Source organism: Rattus rattus, chromosome 2 (assembly GCF_011064425.1).
Source record: "Rattus rattus isolate New Zealand chromosome 2, Rrattus_CSIRO_v1, whole genome shotgun sequence".
Taxonomy (NCBI): Eukaryota; Metazoa; Chordata; class Mammalia; order Rodentia; family Muridae; genus Rattus; species Rattus rattus.
In genome coordinates, this window is record NC_046155.1 from 163,250,888 (window position 1) to 163,273,794 (window position 22,907).

At 47.2% G+C, this 22,907-nt stretch overlaps 2 protein-coding genes across 4 annotated transcripts in view; one reads left to right on the forward strand and one right to left on the reverse strand.

The window, feature by feature from the left end:
- Nucleotides 1-16,315, reverse strand: part of Cep89 (centrosomal protein 89) — a 41,516-nt gene extending 25,201 nt beyond the window's left edge. Inside the window, exons 1-6 of the mRNA XM_032893853.1 lie at nt 16,167-16,315; nt 11,821-11,927; nt 8,486-8,644; nt 6,528-6,708; nt 2,917-3,019; nt 1,057-1,085 (exon numbers count right to left, since the gene is read on the reverse strand). Coding sequence (XP_032749744.1) covers nt 1,057-1,085; nt 2,917-3,019; nt 6,528-6,708; nt 8,486-8,644; nt 11,821-11,927; nt 16,167-16,205 — 618 coding nt within the window. The 5' untranslated portion in view covers nt 16,206-16,315. The remainder of the gene's footprint in view (nt 1-1,056; nt 1,086-2,916; nt 3,020-6,527; nt 6,709-8,485; nt 8,645-11,820; nt 11,928-16,166) is intronic.
- Nucleotides 16,316-16,554: 239 nt separating this feature from the next.
- On the forward strand, nt 16,555-22,679 carry Faap24 (FA core complex associated protein 24). Of its 3 annotated transcripts, XM_032893855.1 has the most exons (4): nt 16,555-17,137; nt 17,984-18,123; nt 18,271-18,423; nt 21,861-22,679. In XM_032893855.1, the coding sequence occupies exons 1-4, from the start codon at nt 17,032-17,034 to the stop codon at nt 22,125-22,127; spliced, it is 666 nt and encodes a 221-aa protein (XP_032749746.1). In that variant the 5' UTR covers nt 16,555-17,031; the 3' UTR covers nt 22,128-22,679. The 3 variants fall into 3 exon arrangements, with proteins under 3 accessions (XP_032749746.1, XP_032749745.1, XP_032749747.1); XM_032893854.1 differs by having other exon boundaries at nt 17,984-18,423; XM_032893856.1 differs by lacking the exon at nt 17,984-18,123.
- The last annotated feature ends 228 nt before the right edge of the window (nt 22,680-22,907 follow it).

Genomic DNA, 22,907 nt, shown 5'->3' on the forward strand with positions numbered 1-22,907 from the left:
CTACTGCTTTCTCCCTCTGCTCTGAGCTCTTCCCTGGCTGTACTCTTCTTTCTGGCTACAATAAAAGCCTTCCCTTTAACCACACTGTGGCGCAATCTTTCTTCAGTTCATACATTAGGAATGAAGTTTACCCATAATGCACTTGCCTAGCAAAGCACAGGGCGCTCAGTTCAAGACCCAGTATCTCAAAATATTGGTGAGTGTGTGTGTGTGTGTGTGTGTGTGTGTGTGTGAGAGAGAGAGAGAGAGAGAGAGAGAGAGAGAGAGAGAGAGAGAGAGAGAGATGGTAGACTCCAGCTTCCACAGCAGCCCCTATAACGGATACTAACAGGAGCCCTGCTGAGACACTATCTATTCAAGTGCCTCTATGACAAGCATCCTGGAGGCAGGATTTCTCTCCTGGGGAGTGAGTTTACATCAGAGTGGGTATGAACACATACCTTGCTACCCACCCCCTTCCCTGCCTACTGCCTAGGAATGAGAGAGCCTGGCTGCAGGCCTGTGCTTTGTCACCTCTGCCATCCTTAGAAAGGTATAAAGGGGAGACCCTGCTTTTGCTATGTTCTCAGATCCTTTACTCTGGAGACTATTTACTGGGATGCTATTTGTCGCTGGTGCTTAGGCCTGAGCTCTCATTGGAGCTCTGTTATCTCTGTCTGCCTGTCTGCCTGCCTGAGGCATAAACAAGGCTAACAAACCCCTTGGTCCCCAGTAATCCACCTCAGTGCCTCTCGAGTCACTCCCCTCTAACACCTCACCACGGAGGAGGTTATTCAGTGAAGCATGCAGCAGAAAGAACTCTTATGAGAAGATCTTGTAATACAATGTGTTATGATGAAATAAAAGATCATAGATCAGGATTAAGCTGGTTTCCAGCCAAGGAAGCAAAGGAAATTGAACACATATTAGTCAGGAAATGAAAACACAGTACAGAGTTGGGGACAGAAGTCACAAGATTCAAAATTAATAAAAAGAATAAATAAATAAGAGAAAATCAAAGACAAATTGTAGTGAAAAGTCTACTTTTAAAATAGGAATTCTTGAAAATAAGCTTACCTCTAGATTCGGAACAGAGGGCTTAACATCTGGTTTAAAAGAGAAAAAATGGAAAGCTTCAAAAGATAGGAAATTAGACACACAAAAGAGTGTGCTCATCAACTCAGACTTACTTTGTCCCCAAGTGTAGAGCAAGGTCCCAGGACAAGGCAGGGGCCTGACCTTGACTGGGCCATCTCTCTCTGACCCTGAGCTCCCACACTGCTCTTCCCTACCTCCCCTGTCACCGGTTTCTCCTGCCAGCCAAGGACGGCCAACGCCTGCCTCCACTCTGCCCTTCCTGTCTACAGGCGCACACAAACTCAGTCATGAAAAGAGCAAACGGCTCAGCGATACGAATGGCAACAGATCTGGCAGCGTCTTGTCCGTGTGTGGTAAATGAGGAACCCGAGGAAGACACCCTCCACCCGACTTGGCTGACATTTTTCTCTGGTGCAAGCGGGAAGCCTAGGCTCTTTCTAACTCCCCACCATTGATCTGGAGAGTGTAAACAACGCACTGAACAGCAGACACTGTGAAAACCAAAAAGAACCAACTAAGAAGCTTAAAGCACACAGAATTCTCAATCTACTTCCCACCTCAGTAAAATTCCCAGTAGATAAACTGTCATCATTTGAGCAGTTCATTCTGAAGAATAACTTTTATTGGCCGACATAATTGTCGTCTCTGAGGCTTCTGCTTCCTAGACCTAATCACGGAAGTTTCTAGTTTCCATACAATCCTAGAATTTTCGGTCTTTCTCTGAGTTACTGCTCCATAAGTTCACCCTCTCTTGGTCTCTCAGATCTCTGCCTGGCTGGCAGGTTAACTTAGCTGTACTGGCTCAAACTCCTCTCCAAGATGACGCATTCAATCTGCACCCCTCCCCTCTCCTCCTCCTCCTTTCCTCCCCTTCCCGGCCTCCCCTGCATTGCTCTGCTTGGCCTCATACTGTCTCCAGCAATCTGCTCTAATCTTCTGGTTCCTTCCCATTCTCTGGCTCATGCTGTGTTTTCTAGCTTGTTCTTTCTACAGCCTGTCTCTGCAACACTGTCCTGGTGAAGCTGCCGCTTGTCTTTTTCCACACTACTCCTTAAGTAGCTTCCCTTTCCCCTCTCTTCTCAAGTGAGTTAGGCATATCCTATTTTGTTAAATCTTTCTCTGATTCGTCACTATGTCTGCCCCTCAATTAGATATCATTTCCAAACATGGGTGCACCCTTCTACAAGCTAACTTTACCTTGTTTGGGATTAAAGATGTGTACTAAGGGACTGTCTGTATTCTAGCCAGAGGGATGAAAGATGTGTGCTACGGCTGAGCCACACCAAAACAAGAAACAGTTTTCAGTAAACAACACAATCTTAGGGATCCCAAAACTCACTGTGCCAAATAAGATATATCAAAAAAGTCAATGTGCATTCCAGAATTATAACAGGAACATCTTATACATCCAAGCATCATCCAACAAGTCCCTCACTGATGGCCCACTGTGGCCAGGCCCTGCAGGCAGCATGATGACAGGGGCACAAGGAAAGGCACATAAACACAGACGCAGCCTGAGCTGGAGTCCTCTGCCAACAAACAGAACAGGCAACATGGGCTCTAAGAGAGCATCTTATGGGGTTGGGGATTTAGCTCAGCGGTAGAGCGCTTGCCTAGCAAGCGCAAGGCCCTGGGTTTGGTCCCCAGCTCCGAAAAAAAGAAAAAAAAAAAAAGAGAGCATCTTATACGGTCAGGGCAACCTCACATCTGGGCCATCTATCACTTGCAGTGAGAACGAACAGCAATGCTTCCTGGTCAGAATCTCAGAGCCACAGTGCAGAGGTGTGCTGGCCTAAGAACGGATAACAGAAATGTTGCCATGGTCAGCTCCTTCCTTACCTTTCTGTTGAGTGTCCTGTGGTGTGGAGGAGGAGGAGGAGTCTGAAAGCCAGTCTTGCTCAGAAACATCACCTTTTCTCACCAGCTTTTGTGACGACGGTACCTTTCAGTTATGAGAGAGAAGCAAACACGCGGACCTGTTAGTTGTATACATCCTCCTAACGGTTCAACTGTCTCATTTCCTACAGTGCCCACAGCTGCCACACTGAAAAGGGCTGCAGATGCTGTGGCAGGAAGAAACCACAGGGCCTTGCAAATGCCCGGGCAGACAGTCAAGAGCACGCCTACTGTATTTAGGCTATGGGGAGCTTCATATCCTGCACTGCCTGGATGGCTTCCTCTCTGCATTCCTGCAGGGACCTGCTCAGGAAAGTGGCTCTCTCAGGACAGCACCCAGTGCCACCATATCCAGCTCTGGTGCTCCATTATGAAAGTGCATTATGCGACAAGAAGTGCTGGCCACTCTGGGAGAACGTTCTGGGCTGAGAACTGCCTCGGGCTGAGGCCCATGATGCTCATTACGTGACTCCACTGCTGGCACTGTTTCCTCGTGAAGCAGGATTACTTCTTCACTTTCACCATGCACAGAGCTACAAAACTGTCCCTTAGGGGCACTCCCTCTGGCAGGGCTCTGGACGGCAGGGTCACAGGGCAGCTGGCAGAGAGGAGGAGCCATGAAACACATCCTGTGGGTACAGTAACACCTAGGCCCTTCAGGTGCACTAGCCTCGCTCAACTGATTCTTCAGCAAAAGTTTGCTTGGGATCAGCATGGCTTAGCAGTGGTGTGTTGGGAACATGGGAAGGATACTCCTGTGGTTGGCGGGAAGTTGGTAAGAGCCACATAAGAAAGGAATCATAGGAAAAGAATCTCAGAGCCAAGAGCTAAGGCCACTGCAGCTACGGGCTCTGTGCACATGGCTCCAAGGTGACCTGGTTTGAGATGAGCAGTCAACAGAGTTCCTAATGTACTTGTTATTTCAGAGAAGGAGAAACAAAGTGACCTCTTACTTTTTATCTCCTGGGAATGAGCAGCCTTGGTCAACTGTGGAAGACATTAAACGACTCACAGTCACCGGAAGTGTGAAACTGATAAGAAAATGCCAATGGCATCCGTGGAGATTGTCTAGCAGATTATTAGTTAGATAGATGACACACACACTTCTGATGGGACACACACACACACACACACACACACACACACACACACACCATGAGGAAGTACACACCCACGGGGTGTTCACATGCGTATCAGACGCATCAGGAAATGTTTCCTTCAGCCTATTCTTAAGAAAATACAAACAGGCCTGGAGAGATGGCTCAGTGGTTAAGAGCACTGACTGCTCTTCCAGAGGTCCTGAGTTCAATTCCCAGCAAACACATGGTGGCTCACAACCATCTGTCATGGGATTCGATGCCCCCTTCTGGTGTGTCTGAAGACAGCCACAGTGTACTCATATAGATAAAAAGAAAATACGAATAGAAACCAGCAGCAGCAAACTGAAGGTGAACGGTACAGCTGCCTGGGGAAGTGACATGACACCGCTACACAAGGACCAGGAGCACATGCGAGCAGAGCGACAGAGGCGGAAAGTGAGGCTGGACAATGCCGAGGGGAGCTGAAGGGATGGCTCCGCGGCTGAGCTGGCTCAGGGTTGGCTGCTCTTCCTCAGGCCCCAGATTTGATTCACGGCACCCACATTGTGACTCACAGACATCTGTAACTCCAGATCTAAGGGATCCAAAGAGCTCTTATTGTGTAGGCGCTGCCTGTATGTGGTGTACAGACATACAGACGAAACGCCATATACACAAAAATCAGAGCGAGTAAATATTTTTAAAAAGAAATTGTAGTATATAATGGTTGTTTTCTGAAAAATAGTATGAACCCTTTAAAAAAAATAGAAATAAAAAAATGGAAAAGATGGCATGGTTTGAGGAAAGACTGGGAAAAGGTGTTTGCTGTGCAAGCCCAGGGACCCAAGTTCAAGCCCTGGATCCTTGTTAATGGTAGAAGGAGAATGGACTCCACGCAGGTGTCTGACCTCCACACGTGCACATGGGGCGCATTCACACAGGCACACACACGTGCCCACGATAATAAACTTCTAAATTTTTAATGTAAAGAAGATACCCAAAGGAAGGGACAATGAAGAGTGTCAATCAAATAGATATTAGGGAGGCTGGAGAGAAGGCTCGGCGGTTAGGAGCACTGGCTACTCTTGTAGAGTACGTGGGTTCAGTTCCCAGCACCTACTCAGTGTCCCACAGCCATCTGTAACTCTAGTTCCAGAGGATCTGACACACTCTTCTGACCTCCTTGGGCACCAGGCATGCATGTGGTGAACATACTTACAGGCAAAACACTCACGCATAAAATAAATAAATCTAAAAAAGAAGTTAGCTATTAGGGGAAATGCATATTTAGATTGATTTCAAAATCACGTAGACCTAACAATAGAGTCATTCGAATGAATAGATGTTAATACGTCCCACGTCTCCACGTTCCGCAGGTTAGAAGGCTTAGAAGTGAGTGCAGCACGTCAGGAGTCCTGTAATGAGCAATGGAAGCAAGGGAGAGAAAGCCCGATGGAAGCAAAGCCAGCCGTAGGTTAGCATGTGACTGAGTGACATCACTGTACCAGCCAGCACTGAGTGACCACGGGAAAGCACAGGGTCTAGCACAGACCTACATGCAAGTCTCCTGACAGCTCTCATGTCAATCACGTGATCACGCCTCCTCAAATGCAACCTGTGGTCATGAGGTGCAACGCCATGATGGGGAGCCAGCTTGGGGAAAATCTGGACAAGAAAATGTAAGGGGCCAGTTGAGGTGGCACAAGCCTTTACTCCCAGCACTCAGAAGGCAGAGGCAGGGGAACCTCTGTGAGTGTGAGGACAGCCTGGTCGACTTTGAGTTTCAAACTAACCAGCTCAAGGCTACATAGTTAGATGCAGTCTCAAATGAACCCCAAAAAACAAATAAGCAACAACAACAAAAGCACACACATGAGCAAGTGTAACTTATACACACACACACACACACACACACACACACACACTCACACACAAGAATAACACATATACACTCACACACACACAAGCAAGTGTAACTTATACACAATCACACACACACACAATGTCACACATACACACACAGACATACACACTCACACACAAGCAAGCATAACGCATACACACACACAGACACACACACAAGGAAGCATAACACATATACACACACACACACGACGCACTCACAAACATTATACACTCAAGCAAGCATACTACATACACACACTCACATACACTTATACTCACGCTACACACACAAAATGCACACACAAGCACACCACACACATACACAGCAAAAGAAGAATCCCACACACCCTCAAAAAGATGTTTATCTTTGCCTTTGAAGAACTTGACTTCAAAGGATAAGCCAGGAAGTTTAAGGTTTACTCGACCCAGATAGACAAGGCTGAACACACAAGCAATGGAACAGAGCGAAGACGATGCCCACTCAGGTGTTTCCGGCAGACAGAGGACCTAGGGCTGACTCCCTGCTACCACGGTAGCAGGCCGGAAGCAGCTTGGGAACGTGGAGGTTACCTGACGCCTGAGAGGCACGGTGTACGCAGCACCTCTGCCATCTCCCACATCCTTCCAGGTGGTGGACTCCGACTCCCTGCAGCTGCTGGACACCTGGGTTTCAGCATCTTCATCCTCCCGGTAGCCCAACACCTCAAAGGATGGCAAGGAAGTCCTTTTCGGCTCATTCTGCCAGCTTTGCCTGTGTTAGATCATTAACGAATAAAATAAGCAAACAATTATTTGGGAGCTAGCTGGGCAAAAGGAAAGCTGTAATACACGTATTGAAAAGACAGCAACATGGGTGTGTGCATGTGTGCATGTGTGCCTGCGTGTAGGTAAATGCTTGTAAGTGCAGGTGCCCGTGGAGGCCGGAGTATCAGCTTCCTCTGGAACAGAGGTTATAGGTGGTTGTGAAAAGCCTAACGTGGGCACTGGGAACCAAATTTGGCCTCCTCCAAGAGCAGAACATGCTGCATGCTGTACTCTTCACTGCTGGGCCATCCTCTTCAGCCCTTGTTCTGTTTGTTGAGATGATCTCACTGAGTAGCCTTGGCTGAACTGCGACTTCGGTCTGGCCCGCCTCTGCCTCCCGTGTGTTGGGATTAAAGGCACGCACCCTCACACCCAGCAACTTGTAAACTCTTGCAGCCAACATTTTAAATGGTAGCTTATGTACTTTTTTTAAACATATGATTAAAAGAAAAATGTTTGGCTGGGGGCAAACCTAGTGGTACGGCTTTTGGCTAGCAGATAGAGGACCTAGGACCGACTCCCTAGAACTGCAGAACAAGACCTCTGTTGTTTGCTTTTGTTTTGAGACAGTATTTTATGTAGCCCAAGCTGGTCTGAAATTTACTGTGTGGCCAAGGATAGCCTTGAACTGCTGATTTTTCAAGTTCCATCTCCCAAAATCTAGGGCTACAGATGCCACAATTCCCAGCCCCCCAGCACTCTCCTTCAAAGAAAATCGACTCATTTTACCTTCTAAGTTCCTAGCTTAGAAGTACATGGCAGTTGGCTGGGCACTCGAGTTCATGGTCTTACATTGTGAACACCTGGACTGATCCTTTCATCCCTTGGAACGGACTGGGGTGGAGGATTTGGACAAGGTTCAAAGCTGACTTGTTTTCACATGTCAGCTGATGTACAGAAGTCCGTCCTCCTCCCTGGTCTGACTCAAGTGCCCAGTGCACTCACAGCACCTCTCACCACTGAGCCGAGTGACTCACACTCCTGTCACTACTTAGCATTGTGCTTTAAAGTATGGCAGGGTTAGCCGAGGCCTCACCTGGACTGGCATTCTTCCTTTGAGGGTTTTCTATCCTTTTTCAGTTCAATCCAGCAAAAATGTAACTCTTAGAAGAAAAACTAGCTATATTCAAAAAGGCTAGAGTCAAGATGAGATCCCATAGTGCGCTGCTATAATCCTGGGAGCCAGAAGTATAATCTGAGGCCATCCTGATCTATACAGAAAGACCTTGGCTCAGAGCTAAAGGAACAATTATTGTCCCTGTCAGTGCCTTCTGGACACAAGTAAGGGGAACCTGGTGTGATGGTTTGCATATGCTTGGACCAGGGAGTGGCACTATTAGAAGGTGTGACCGTGTTGGAGAAGTGTGTCACTGTGGGGTGACCTTGGAGATCCTCCTCCTAGCTGCCTGAGGATGCCCAGTCTGTTCCCGGCTTCCTTCAGATGAAGATGTAGAACTCAGCTCCCCCTGCACCATGCCTGCCTGGAAGCTGCCATGCTCCTGCCTTGATGATAATGGACTGAACCTCTAAGCCTATAAGTCAGCCCCAGTTAAACGGTGAAGTTTATAAGACTTACCTTGATCATGGTGTCTGTTCTCGGCAATAAAACCCTAACTAAGATACCTGGTGACTATACCCCACATGGTCCCATACACAGTGGACACAGCCATCCTGAGCTGCCGTCTACTGCCCTGAGAGGATGCAGAGCCGCAACATGTCCCTACCGAAGCCTCAACTCTGAGGTGGTGGCATATGGCTCGATGAAGCTGTCCTTTTCAACTTGGGAGGCATCACTCTCAGACCGGGATCTCTGGCGAGGCTGAGGAATGGCAACTGTCTGTCCAGTCAAGGTGGTTGCCAGGATGGCTGCAGCCAGAGCAGATCTACGAACAGAAACATGCCAAACAGGCCCTGAGCAATGGGCCTTTAAGCTGCAGGCTGACAAGTGACAACGATGGCCCATCGGAATCCCCATTTAGCTCTCATACTGACTGTATGAATCTAATTTATGCAGTCCATTTTTATAGCAACTGAATGCTTTGTAAACTCTATCCAGTTCAGTGGCTCTCAATCTTCCTAACGCTGTGACCCTTTAACAGTTCCTCATGTTGTGGTGACCCCCAATCATAAATTATTTTGTTGCTACTTCATAATTTTAGTTTTTCTACTATCGTGAATTGTAATGTAAACTTGATAATACAGGATGTCTGATATAAAACCCCCAAGGAAGTCACAGTCACAAGCCACAGGTTGAGAATTGCTGACTTAGCCAATAGGACATTACACCAGGTTGTAAATCTACATAGTCAGACATGCAAAACCTATATTTAAACTGTTTTCTTATTAAAATGAAAGATCAGAATGAAATAAGAGAATGAAATACAGGAGGACTTAAGCCAGGTATGGTAGCACACATCTTTGATCCCAGCACTTGGGAGGCAAGGCAGGCGATGGTTGGGAGTTAGAGGCCAGGCTGGTTTACATAGGGAGTTCCATACAACCCGGGCTAGAGAGTGAGACCCTGACTTTAAAAAAACAAAAACATAAATAGCCAGGCGACGGTGGCCCACTTGTGCGTGGTCACCGCTTTCAAATACCTGCAGAGTCAGTGTGGATGAAAACTAACCATGAAACTGGTAGTTCACTCAGAACCAGGATCCTAGTTCATTTCTAGCTCAGAATAAACAACACGACTGACAGCCAAATGCTGGTGAGAGTGTGAAGTAACTGTCATTCACACTGCGGTGGGAACACAAACACAACAGTGGGGAAAAGCTCCACAATCACTTCAGAAACAAAAGGGGTTTTGTGTTTTGTTTTGATTTGTTTTTTTAAGAGGCTGGAGGGCTGGCTCTGCGGTTACCATGAATCTCTTCCAGGGGACCAAGGTTTGGTTCTCAACACACACACACACACACACACACACACACACACACACACACACACACACACACACACACACATGGTAGCTCACAACCATCTGTAACTCTGGTCCCAGGGGACTGAACACCCTCTTCTCACCTCTGAGAGCACAAGCACGCATGTGGTACACAGACACACATGCAAACAAAACACTCATAAAACAAACCTTTACAAAGTGTTTAAAAAAAAAAAAAAAATCAAGATCTCACTATGTAGCTCAGGCTAGCCTAGGGCAATCAATCCTCCTGCATCAGCTTCTTGAGTGCTGGAATTACAAGGGTATGCAACCAGGCTCTTAAAATTTTTTTTATTACTTGTAATTATGTTTATGTAATGTTTGCCTGTGTGTGGGTATGGGTCCAAGAAGACCAGAAAGGTTGGAGCCGGAATTACAATTGTGAGCTGTCCCATGTAGTTGCTGGGAACTGAACCCCAGTCCTCCGCAGGAGTAGTGGATATTCTATCAGATGAGCCATCTCTACAGGCCCACCAGGCCCTGGTGGAAAAAGACTTATAGAGCCCACAGCATGCTCACCATGAAGCTCCTGTCTCATTTGTTCCGCAGACAAGGGCAGGTAAGCTAACCCTCTTGTGCATAAACACAAGTCTCACTGATACAAGACAAACACTGAGGAGCTGGACAGACCACCTTCCTGCCAGTGGGGCTACTGCCATGACATTTTAAGCAGTGATCAATAACTGAACCTCACAGGTACTGAGAGGGGTGGAAGAGACACTGCTTATTCAGTACCTGCTAGGCTACTTGGCACAGAGCGATCACTAATAAATGGCTGTCTGTGTTATGGACTCAGTGCTGCAGGCAAAATCAAACACTAAAACACCACAGAGGTCTTTCGTCCTCTACTGTTTAGGAAGGAACCCAGGAGCTTCATGTATGCTGGGCAATGCTGAATCACCAAGCCCTATTCCCAGCCCTTCAGAGTTTATGTTCTAATCAAACGCACAGAATATACCAGTACCAAAGAAGATCACATAGAAATCGACCCTCTAAAGTGGAATTGGCTCTTATAGAGAGCTAATAACGAAATCAATTTACACATTGAAAACAGAGTAGCAGTGGACTGAAGACAGCTCAGTGGGTTTATAACATGTACTTCTCTTGCAGAGGACCTGATTTGGTTGTCAGCACCTATACTGGGTGGTTCACACCTAACTGTCACAGCAGCTCCAGGACACCCAATGTCCTCTTCTAGATCCCAAGGGTACCCACATCCAAGTACACACACACACTAATACTCACATACATGCACAGACAAAGACTCCAGGCTGGCCTCAAACTCATCTGCCTGCCTCTGTCTCCTGAGTGCTTGGATTAAAAGAATATGCCACCACCACCCAGCTATAAATAAAAATTTAAAGGACAACACCAACAAAGTCAGACTAGCTAGGCATGGTGGCTCATACTCTTGGAAGGCTGAAGCAGGAGGACTGCTCTGAATACAATGTCAGCCTGGGCCACAAAGCAAGACCCTATAGAAAACAAAATAGTCTAAAGTTTTCTAGTATCTGATACAGTGGTCCCAACAATGAAAAGAGAGTGGGCTGTGTGCTACACCAAACGCTGGGTGGTTAGGAACACCAGTTCCTGGCAGGGAATATGTTCCTTCCTTTAACACAAAGTAGGTTTTTGTTTTGTTTTGCTTTGCTTTGTTTTTTAAGGCAGGATTCTATCTAGGAAGAAATTTTTGTGCAGGTCTCCTAAAAATACTGTTAACCTGGATGGACTTAGCTGAGATTTAGAGCACATGTTTAGCATGCACAGACCCTGGCTTCCACTCCCAGGAAGAAAAGAGAGAGGAAGGAAAGAAGGAAGGGAGGGAGAGAGGGAGGGAGGAAGGGGGTAAAGGACTGAAGGATTAACTTAAACTTGCTTCTTTATATTTAATAGAAACCAACTGCATCCAATCCTGAAATTTGAGACAGTTCACTGAAGATAACAGATCCCATCAAGTCCACTGGTGCTCAGAGAAGCCAGATTAAGTGCATTTTGGAACAGAGGTAAATACAGCAGAGTCCTCTACTTGTGGCCTCTTGGCCAGTGTGATCAGTTCCAGGGTTCGGGACTTGATGGTTAAGCTTAGGGGTGACCCTTGGTGCCGCTCATCTTGAGACTTACCTGGGCCTCTCTGGAGAGGGGTTGGGGCTTCGGGGAGGGGGTGTGCGTGGCACAGCTGGCTTCGGAGCAATGCTGGCTGCAGGGAGGAAGCCATGGATGATGTGGTTCTGCACAAATGAAACCCAAGGCAGGTCACTGGAAGGAGGAAATCACCTGGGTCCTGTGCCACCATCACCTCCCAAGCTGAGGCCATACCAGGGATCCAGTCCCAGGAGAGTCCCTTTACCCTGCTGCTGTTCCCAATCCCCGTCAAGGCAAGCGCACTCACCCGGGGCGCTCACCCGGGGCACTCACCCGGGGCGCACCGTCATGGCTATCCATCTCACTTTCCTCCTCCTGACTTTCCTGACTGATTATAATTGCAAACTGATCTGGATTAATCCACACCTAGTGCATTATGAAGCACACCTTGGAGTGTCTGTGGGAGGGCTTTTCCAGAGAGGATTAACTGAGCTGGATTAATGTACCCTAAATATGAAGAGGACCAACTCCTGGGGCGAGAGACTTAGACTGAAGAAAAAGGGAAAGAGGAGAGGGAGATCAGCTGGGCACTATCATTCCTAGCTTCCTGGTCTGCTGAGATGAGAGCAAGCACCCTCCACATGCCTGCCACCTGCTACCACACCTCCATTCCCCCGCCCCCGCCCTGACACCACCCCCTGAATCGTGTCCCCTCAAAACCATGAGCTCTACTCCCATAAGCTGCTTCTTGTCAGGTCCCAGCCAGCGAGGAAGGTAATTACACTGACCATTATCTTAGGCTTCCGACACACAGCACTGTCCCCAGTGACGGTACCCAGGTCTTCCCGCTCCCAAGCCACAGGTGCCTCTCTCATCTTTATCAACCCTGGAACTCTGAAATGAGCACTGACTCCTCTCACAGAAGGAGCCTGACACCCGGTGGCTCATCTCAAAGCTACACAATGAGGAGAACGAGCTTCTACATACGATGGAAGTCAGAGGGGATGCCGCCACCCCACTTTGAGTAACTGGGAGGAGGGGTCTCTCAAGTTTCTGAACCCTGTCCAATCTTTTCTGGGCACCAGCCACTCACACCCACGAGAGGCAGGGCATCATCATGAATGATGAAGACGCACTGCCTTCATCCTCGGGAGCATAGAGTGAGAAAATGCCTACACAGTTTTTATAGAACACAGAATCATGAAAAGTCAAAATAGCACAAGGAGAGAAGGGTTGCCACCCCATGCCTGCTTCTCCTTCGGGGTAGCCAGGCCCATTGTGCACTGAACTGGACTGGAGGCAGGGAAGCCTAGCCGGGCACAGGGGAGTGCAGGGCGGGATCATGGTTGGTAATGAACACACCCAGGAACAGCTTTGGAGAGCTGGTTCGTTTATTGGAGGGGGTGGGGGAATTAATGCTCCTGGGGAGATGGCCAGGGTCTCTGGGGCAAGTATTATGTGGCTGTTTACCACTGGCCAGGGCAGGGGTGTAGGAAGATGCTTCATTTCCATATTCAGGGGCTGTAGTGGGGAAGAGGAATGCGAGACCTTAGTCGAACAAGGAATGAAGTCTAGTAACTGTCAGGGTACTAAGCTCTTATTAGGATTGATGGTGGGAAAGCCGCTGGCTTTATGGTACCAGGCTGGGAGGAGCTAGTCAGCTCCTGGGAAGTATCTGGGTTGGAGCTCTTTCAACCCTTCCTTCATAACCCTGGGCCATTACTGCCCCATAAAGGCTTCCTTTCAGGGTTTTTTGTTTTGCTTTCTTTTTTTTTGAAAAAAAAAAAAAAGATTTACTTATTTTATGTGTTTGAATGTTTTGTCTGCATATATGTATGCATAGCACATGCATGCCTGAGTTTGTGGAGGTCAGAGGAGTACATCAGATCTCTTAGAAATGGTGTTTCAGGGGTTGGGGATTTGGCTCAGTGGTAGAGCACTTGCCTAGCAAGCACAAGGGCCTGGGTTCGGTCCCCAGCTCCGAAAAAAAGAAAAAAAGAAAAAAGAAATGGTGTTTCAGATGGTTATGAGCCGGCATGTAGGTGCTGGAAGCAATATGTAACCTTAACTGTGGGATGATGTCACAAGTGAGGGGCAGGTACAGGATAGAAGGAGGCCTGTCATTGGAGGAGAAGGAAGGATGGGCAGGAGAGATGTTTGAAGGAAGAGGAGACTGGAATGGAAAGGAGGGAGAGACGGGAGGGAGAGGGAGAGAAACCATGGCAGGACAATATGGTGGGTGATGTTAAGATTCCACGCTGTACCTTTACAAGTTGTTACAAATGTTTTTAAGGGATGGATGTGTATTGGGCTTTGTGTAGGTGTAGGTGGGCAATTATATCTTATCAATTGGGCCAAAGGTTATTGTGTTGTGTGTTCTTTCATGTAGCAATTTAAGTGAAAGAAAGTGTGGGGCGGCTGGACTGGGCTGCCACAGAGTTGGGATGTGTGTTTCTGGCAATGGAAACCTGCCTTGGAAACTAGATAGGCAGAGAGATTGCTGACAGCTCAGAGAGAGGCCTTTGGCAGTGTGATATGGGATGGAGCAAAGCAGGTGAGACGCTTTGCTGACTGAGAATTAAGATATCCAGCAGATATCTTGGGGCACCGCGGTGCTAGACCTAGCAAGGTAAAAGACAATAACTTTTTTTTTTTTTTTTTACAACAACACTTAACCACTGAGCCAGCCCTCCAGCAAGGAAACTTCAAGTTTTTCCTTAGGAAAAGGACACAGAGACATTAAGAATGGGTCTTCAAAGATGGCCCCTGCCTCTGTATTGGAGAGGGAGCAGCAGCATGAACACAGGAAGAGACAAAACACCAATGGCAGGCAACTTAGACAAGGAAAAGAGGACACGAGGGATCTGTGGATCATTTCAGTTTATTCCTGGGGGCTGGAGAAATGGTCCAATGGATAAGAACATGTACTACTCTCCCAGAGAACCTGAGTCCAGTTACCAACACCAATACCAGGCGACTCACAACTGCCTGTAACTGCATCTCTAGAGAGTCCACTGTCTTTGACTTCTACCGGCAAGTGTACGAACTCATACTTGAGACACTTATACATAATTAAAATAAGTTTTTTTAAAGGTTATTACATGGACAATATAACTCAGTGGCAGACTGTTTGCCTAGTGTCCAAAAGGGCCTGGAATAGTTACTTTCTCCTGACCTCGAGACAGGGTTTCACTGTGTAGCTTTGACTAGTTTGGAACTCACTTATGTAGTCCAGGCTGTCCTGAGGTTTGCCTACCTCTGCCTCCAGTGTGCTGGGATTAAAGGTGTATGCTATACTATTCCTGGCCTAAAGGCCCTGAAATGGATCCATAGCACCACAAAATATAGTTGGCATGGTTAACAGACTGTAGTGAGAGGAATGGAGTGTGTGTCGTGATTCCTGGAATCACAATCCTAGAAAAATGAGTAAGGAGCCAAGTGTGATGGGGTAAGCCTGTAATCTCAGCACTCAAGAGGCAGAGGCAAAAGGGTTGTGGGGAGTTTCCTGGGCTACTTAGCAAGACCCTGTTTCAAAACCAAAACCAAACAGAAGAAGAAATATAAACCAGCAAGACATCAGAGAAAGAGACTAGGAAGACACTTCATGGCACATAGTGATAAAGTGGCTTTAAGAACATCCGAAAGGACACATCCAGGCAGAAGGAACAGAAAATGTCAGTGTGTCTGGCTAGTGAGTGTGTGGTGGAGGACAGTGGGTTCTACTAAAGGCAGTGGCATGATCAGATTTGTTGTTCTTAAGTTTCAGTCATTGCTCTGTAGACAGCAAATGTCAGGGACCTCAGAGGTGAAAACAGAGAACCTAGAAAATATTTGATTAGGAAGCAGTCCGGGTAGATAGAGGCCAGGTTAGGGTGGGTAAGGTAGAATGTGGTGGGCAGACGGACTTGCTAAAGCCAGTAGGTAGTGAAGGGTAGCAGGGAGAACCAAGTATGACTTCCCTGCGAGGACATCCGGCCATGGAGCAGTTTTCAGCAAGACAGGAGTGAACTCCTGGTCAAGGGGAGAATCCTGACAGGGAGGTCAAAATTCCTGTCTGTGGCTTACTCTGCACATGAAGGATTCTTCGGCACACGAAGTCTGGACTTCTGGAACTTAATGCTCTCTGATAGCGTGGCCGCCTCGCTCCTACCACAGGCCTTAAAAACTGCATATGAGGGCCGGAGAGATGGCTCAGTGGTTAAGACATTGTTTGCTCTTCCAGAGGTCCTGAGTTCAATTCCCAGCAACCACATGGTGGCTCACAACCACCTGTAATAGGATCTGATGCCCTCTCCTGCTATGCAGGCATACATCCAGATAGAGTACTCATGTAAATAAATCTTTCTTTTTTCTTAAACCGCACATGAAAGCCTGGAATTACTCACGAACTGGCTCCGCCGGTTCCTGCGGAAGCTGAGGAGCATCCTGGCTGAGGGCTGCGGTCTGAGGCGCCTGGTGCTGGACTGGCTGGAAGACAGCCCCGCAGCCTGCACAGCTCCCCACAGTCTAGCTCCCGCGGACCCCTGACTTTAAAACAAACACATCTCATATTGGCTCTGTTTTGAGTCTCAGCCAATCAGAGTCAGTTTTACTGCCACCCGTTGCTCTTGACAACCGAGCAAGGCGTCATTCAAATTCCAGCCAGTGAGGAAGCAGGCTAAGTCTTTCGCTCTTTTATTGGCTATACTACACGCCAATCTTTTGCATATCACCCAATCAAACGCAGGATAGGGCGCTCAGACTTTTAAAGAGTGCTCCCGGGCTGTGGGAACCCGGAACTGGCAGGGCCTCAGGTGCCTCCTACAGAGGTTTTAGACCCCGGAGCGGTGAGCTTTCCTGACGTTGTAGCTCCTGACAGGGACAAGGAGCCACCGTAAGCTTCCTGTTAGGACACCAGAGCTAAGGGAGGCGCTTACAAAGAGGGTCGGAGTCACCAAAACAGAAATCTCCCGGTTTTAGCCCGGGGTGGTGGCGCCCGGCTGTCATTCTAGCACTTGAGCTGCTGAGTTCAAGTCCAGCTTGAGCTAGTAGTCAACTGTCAGTACAAAGCCAAGCTTGATAATAAGACCCAGTCATATTTCGAAGATAAATAAGTACATTTATTTAACTCAGACTCAGTTAAAGTAGTTCAATGCCTGAAAAGCCACTCTACAGATCCTGCCAAAGAGGTCTGGATTTTGTATAGAACTGTGTGCAACAGCGCCTGCTCTAGTGAGGTGTTGCATTTTCCTCATTAGACCAAAACCACGGATGGAAAGGTGCCCCCCTGCTGGTACTGGTCCGGTCCACGTGCCACTGGGGCATATTGTGGCTAATGAAAAATGGCGCGGATCCCAACTGGCTCAGGAGTTGCAAGGTCAGTGGGCTGTCTTCTATCATACTCCTTTCTCCCCAGCACGTTAAAAGAGGGAGAGAAATACTGGATACGATGATTTTCTTTTGCAATCCCAGCACTCCTGAGACTGAAGCAGGAGAATCATTGAGTTGGAGACCAGCCTGGGCTACATAGCAAGTTCAAGGCCAGCTTGGGCTATGAGAGCTTGTCTCAAAATGATTACATAGACTAAAATAAAAGTAGACTGTTAAGAGAACTGGCTGGTCTTGCAAAAGATCCTGGTTTGATTCCCAGCACCCACATGGTGGCTCAGGGAATCAGACTCGCCCTCTTCTGGCCTTTGGAGACAGTAGGCTCGAACATGTGCCATAGACATATGCAAGCAAAACATACATATAAATCTTTGGGTTTTATTTTATTTTATTAAAAAGGAGGCTTAGGCCAGGTGGTGGTGGATCACACCTTTAATTCCACACTTGGGAGACAGAGGCAAGAGGATCTTTGAGTTCAAGGCTGACCTGATCTACAGAGTGAGTTCTAGAATAACCAGGGCTACACAGAGAAACCCTGTCTCAAACCAACAAAAAGAGGGGTGGGGGCTAAAGATGGCTAGATCCCCACCATCTCCACTGGGCTGCTCATTACTGCCTGTAATTCCAATTCCAGAGGATTTGATGGCCTCTCATGGCCTCTTAGGACTCATGCGTGCACACACACACACACACACACACACACACACACACACACACACACACACATTTTTAAAATGAATCTTCACACAAAATATACATTTTAACTGGAACTAAAATTCCAGCCTCGTTATCTGGAATTTCTAAAAAGCACGTTTTCTTGCGTTTTTTTTTTTAGGAAAAGTTAGACTCATTTTTGAGGACGGTCTGGCATCAACAGATTTTTACCTGTCTAGCAAATCCTGCATCCTCTATATCACTGAAGCAGATCTGGTGGCTGGACATGGCTACAAAAAAAGACTTGCTCGCTTTAGAAATGTAAGTACCGAATCAGAGGCGCTAAAATCTAGCATCTTCTTGTCTCCCCATCGCCCCTCTCATCAACTGTCCCAAGCGCTGAGTGATAGCTCTCTGAACCTCAAAAAAAGGAGCTATGTTACCGGATCTTACTCTTTTCTTTTGAAGTCTGCACATCTTCAAGGGATCGTAATAGTCGAGAAAACCCAGATGAGTGAACAGTACTTCCCGGCAGCCCAGAAGTTTACTGTGCTAGACCTCGGGATGGTGCTGCTTCCGGTAGCCAGCCAGTCAGAAGCATCCTGCCTCATCTTCCAGTTGGTAAGTACCAGACTTCTTCTTTATAATATCCCATCCAGAAGATGCTCAATTTGCCTCAAATCCTGACTTACCAAAGCTGCCTTTATTATAATGGTGTTGGTTTCTCGAAATAATTTTTTTTTTAATTTTGTTTCAGTTGTTTTCTGAGAAAGATTTTTTTTTTTTCTACGTAGACCAGGCTGGCCTCAAACTCACAGAGATCCTCCTACCCTGGACTCCCAAGTGCTGGGATTAAAGGTGTGAGATATATCACACCTGACTTCAAAATAAATTTTGACACTGGGTCTCGAGTAGCTGAGATCGCCGGTATGTGTCACCACACTGGGCTTTAGGCAGTGCTGGAGGTTGAACCTAGGGCTTACCGCGTGCCAGGCAAACACTCTGCCAACCAGTGACACCTCTATCTGGTTTATTGAAACTTTTGCACATATGACTTACAAGTGCGTAATGAAAGATCTAAGTCAGAGCTTTGATTTTGGCCTCCAGACTGCACCGAGGCTGTCACCAGCATCCTGCATCGTACTAGGCAAGATGGCACCTGGCAGCCCCATGGCCCTATTTGCACATGCCATTGTTTAAGTAGCAGCATTTCTTTGCTTTTTGTGCCCCCCCCCACTTCCTCCCATAGGGCCTGTGTAGCCCAGACTGTCCTTGAACTCCTGATCCTCCTGCTTCTATTTCCCAAGTCCTTGGGGTCACAAGCATTTCTGACACCACGCCTAAGCTTCAGTACTTCCGTGTATAGGCTTAATGCATTCATCTCCTTACAACAAATAAACCACTAAAAACAAAAATTCTGAGGCTGGGGGATGGCCCAGTGCTTAAAACACTTACTACACAAGAATGAGGACCTGAGTTTGACACTCCACTCCCACCCCATCTGAAAATGCTGGACCTAACAACACACACCTGTAGTTCTACCCCCGGGGAGAGAGACAGGCAGATGCCTGTGGCTTGCCAGCCAGCCAGCCAGCCTCGCCTGATCAGCCAGCTACAGGCAAAGGAGAGACCCTGTTCTAAACCACGTGGTGCATGGAGCCTGAGGAACACGAAAGGTCTCCATATACACGCAAACGTGTAGTCCTATGCGAATCCACATGCCTCGCAAAAACAAACAGTGCTGGCTTCCCTTCCCTTGCTCTCCTGAGTTTCCAGGCTGATGCTCTTTATACTTTCCTGGGGAGTTTGCTTTTCTATCCCAGCCTCACTGTGTAATGAGGGTGGCTTGGAACTTACTTTGTAGCCCAGGCTGACTTCAAACTTGCAACGCTTCCCGAGTGCTGGGAGTATAGGTGCTATGGGAAATGCCCAGTGCTCCTGGGAAATGTTTTAAAAACGGTGTCATGGGCTGGCAAGCTGTGCAGTGGGTAAAGGCATCTGCCACCTATGGCTCTGAGTTCAATCCCTAGATCCTATGGAAGAAGAGATTCTCTTCCCACAAATTGTCTACTGACCTCTACACGTATACTGTGGTACATATATGTCTTCCAGAAATAATGTAAACTATCATTTCTACCCACGAAAAACCCCAATTAAAACTCACAGAAGTCAAATAAATAAAATGTATAATTAATGTTGGGAGGCAAGTTCATGGAACACACTTACAGTTCCAGCCCCTGAGAAGGAGGAGGATCATAACTTTGAGGCTATCCTGGCATACACACACACACACACACACACACACACACACACACACACACACACAAAACTTAGAAGTTGACCACTTGAGACTAGTTCAATTCCCAGCACTAGAAAGAAAAGTCATACCTGAGGCTTACCTCTGACCAGGATGGGGCGTGAGTATTTTTGGTATATGAGTTATTGTGTTATTAGGGTGGTTTTTTTTAATATTATAATATGTGTGTTATGTATATGGACACATGGTATACTTGTAGAAGTCAGAGGACAATTTTATGGGGTCACTTGTCTCTTTCCACCATTGCCTGGATTCCAGGGATCAAACTCAGGTCAGCAGGCTTGGGCAGCAAGCGCCTTTTCCTGCTGGGCCACCTTATAGGCCCCTGGGTTACTGCTGTTAAGTGGACGAGCATCTAGAACTGAGAACCAAATTGGAAATACAAGCAGGCTTATGGTTTCCAGATTCCTCTCCAGTCATCTGCCTATAGAGTTGTCTGCCCAAGTGTAGCTGCTGTAGCTGAAGAGTCCATTTCCCTTTGAGAGCTTTCTGGGGTGCTAGCAGGGGCATCAAGCCACTCTCACTCTTGACTAAAGAATGGTCCTCAGTTAGAGACGTTTGTCCATCAGAGCACTTTGATCAGCGGAGTGCCAGGTGGCACAGTCAGATTGCCCTCACACTCCTGGTATCTCCCAGTTTGTTGTTTGAGACAGGGTCTTGCTATATAGTCCTGGCTGGCCTAGAGCTCACAATGTAGACCAGGCTGGCCCTGAATTCAACAAGCTATGTTTGCCTTTACTTTTGTTTTTCAATCTACTGTCTGTCTCTATATGTGTGCACGAGCATGTATGAAGTGTGTGTGTGTGTGTGTGAGTGTGTGTGTGTGTGTGTGTGTGTGTGAAAGATGCATGTGTATGTGTGTGGAAATCAGAAGACAACTTTTGGGAATCAGTTCTCTAACTGTGGGAACGGAACGTAAATCTCCAAGCTTGCACACCGAGCACCGTGCCCTGCTGAGCCGTCTCACACAAGATTCTTGTTTGTTTGAAGAACTGGGTACTGGGTCTTTGTGTATGCTAGGCAAGCACTGTATTACTAAGCTATAGTCCCAGCTCACTTCTGCCTCCCCACTGTGCTGGGACTGAAGATATATACCACCACACCAGTCTTCTTGAACTAGTTCTGAATAGATCATAAACATGTAAATTCTTCATGTTTTTGATTAGTTTTACCCTAAATATTCCTAAAACTCAGTTTTTATGAATTCTTTTTTTTAATCCTTTGCACGGTCATATGGTCTTTATTTAAATAATTTCACCAACATCTAAGCATTTATAATTCTGGCATATGAAAACTCATAAGCTGAGCTACATGGAACAACTGTCCTACAGGGCTAGGGAAGTGACACGGTAAGCAAGCGCTGGTCACACACATGGGGTCCGAAGCTCATGGACAAGGCCTGCTGGGGAGGTGAAGACAGCAAGATCCTTGGAGCTCACTGGCCTTTCTAGCCACCTTGCTGAGCTCTGGGTTTAGTAAGAGACCCTGCCCTCTCCCCGAAATAAGGTGGAGAGTAATAGAGGAAGACACCCAATGCCAACCTCTGGTCCCCCACACAGGCATGCACACGTGCACTGCAGTATGCATGTGTACATGCATAAACTACACACACACACACACACACACACACACACACACACACACACACACACACACACACACACACTCTCTCTCTCTTTTACAAAAACTACCTGTCCACCAGAGGGCGCTCACATCCTTTTCCTTTAATTTTCACATTCAGGTTCAAGAGCAAACCAGAGAGCCCAGCAAGAACCCTTTCCTCAGGAAAAAGCGCTCCATGCTCTCTGAGTCCTCCCTTGTTCAAACTGTGCAGCAGATCCCGGGGGTTGGTAAGGTTAAGGCCCCCCTTCTGCTCCAGAAGTTTCCAAGCATCCAGCAACTAAGTAATGCTTCCACCCAAGAACTGGAGGAAGTCGTGGGACGCACAGTAGCACAGCAAATCCACACCTTCTTCACCCAGCCTAAGCGACAGCAGTCCTGGCACTGACTTTGCTGTCAGACTACAAACTACAGCATCTGGTTTTCATATTTAAAAAGGAAGAAAAGTTCTCTCAGTGGCAAGAGGCTAAAGACAAGGAGAGGACGATGAGTCTCACAGAATCACCCTGCCTCATTGTCTGTCTGGGCAGCAACCGGGTGGGGCTTGGGGGCCTCGGGTGACACTGCCGACTTTGTGCTAAGATGAAGAGGATCCCATAGGGATCTTCCAGAGACTCATTCTCAGCAGCAGCCAGCTTGAGCAGATTTGTACAAAGCACTTTGCCCTGCCTCTGTCACTGAGAGGTCCTGGGACGGTCCAGCACTGAGTAGGGCGTGCCCCTGTTCCCAGTGTCAGGGCCACAGCTCAGGTCTTCTCTGCACATGTCAGGTACCTGTGCTCTGGAGTTTCTGCCAGTGTCAACAAACGTCTTTCCTACTTCATAACCCCTTCCTCCCTTCTCAACACAAGAAAACGATTTTGTTGTTTTGGAGGATGTAGAAGACATATTTAGGATAAAATAAAAGCAAAAAAAAAAAAAAAACTAACTCAAACAATGAACATGACTTTATTTAAATATTTATACAAACACAGCCCCAGGGACAGCGGGTACGCTTTCCTTAAGGCGTTTGTGTTCTTGAGATATTGCACAATAGAAAAATATTTAAATCCTTGTTACTTCTCTAACTAAGATCCACAGGCTATATCGTTAAGCACATCGCTTAAACTGTGTCAACCATGACTCTGAAAAGCAGTCACAGTGTCATCCAACCTTTAGCCCCAAAGTCG

What these genes read in the sequence shown, in the direction of transcription:
- Faap24 (XM_032893854.1), top strand. Translation starts at nt 17,032, where the DNA reads ATGGAAAGGTGCCCCCCTGCTGGTACTGGTCCGGTCCACGTGCCACTG. An exon ending in ACTGGCTCAGGAGTTGCAAG is followed by an intron (nt 17,138 to 17,983) that starts GTCAGTGGGCTG and finishes TTTTTTTTTTAG; the next exon opens with GAAAAGTTAGACTCATTTTT. An exon ending in CCTGCCTCATCTTCCAGTTG is followed by an intron (nt 18,424 to 21,860) that starts GTAAGTACCAGA and finishes TTTCACATTCAG; the next exon opens with GTTCAAGAGCAAACCAGAGA.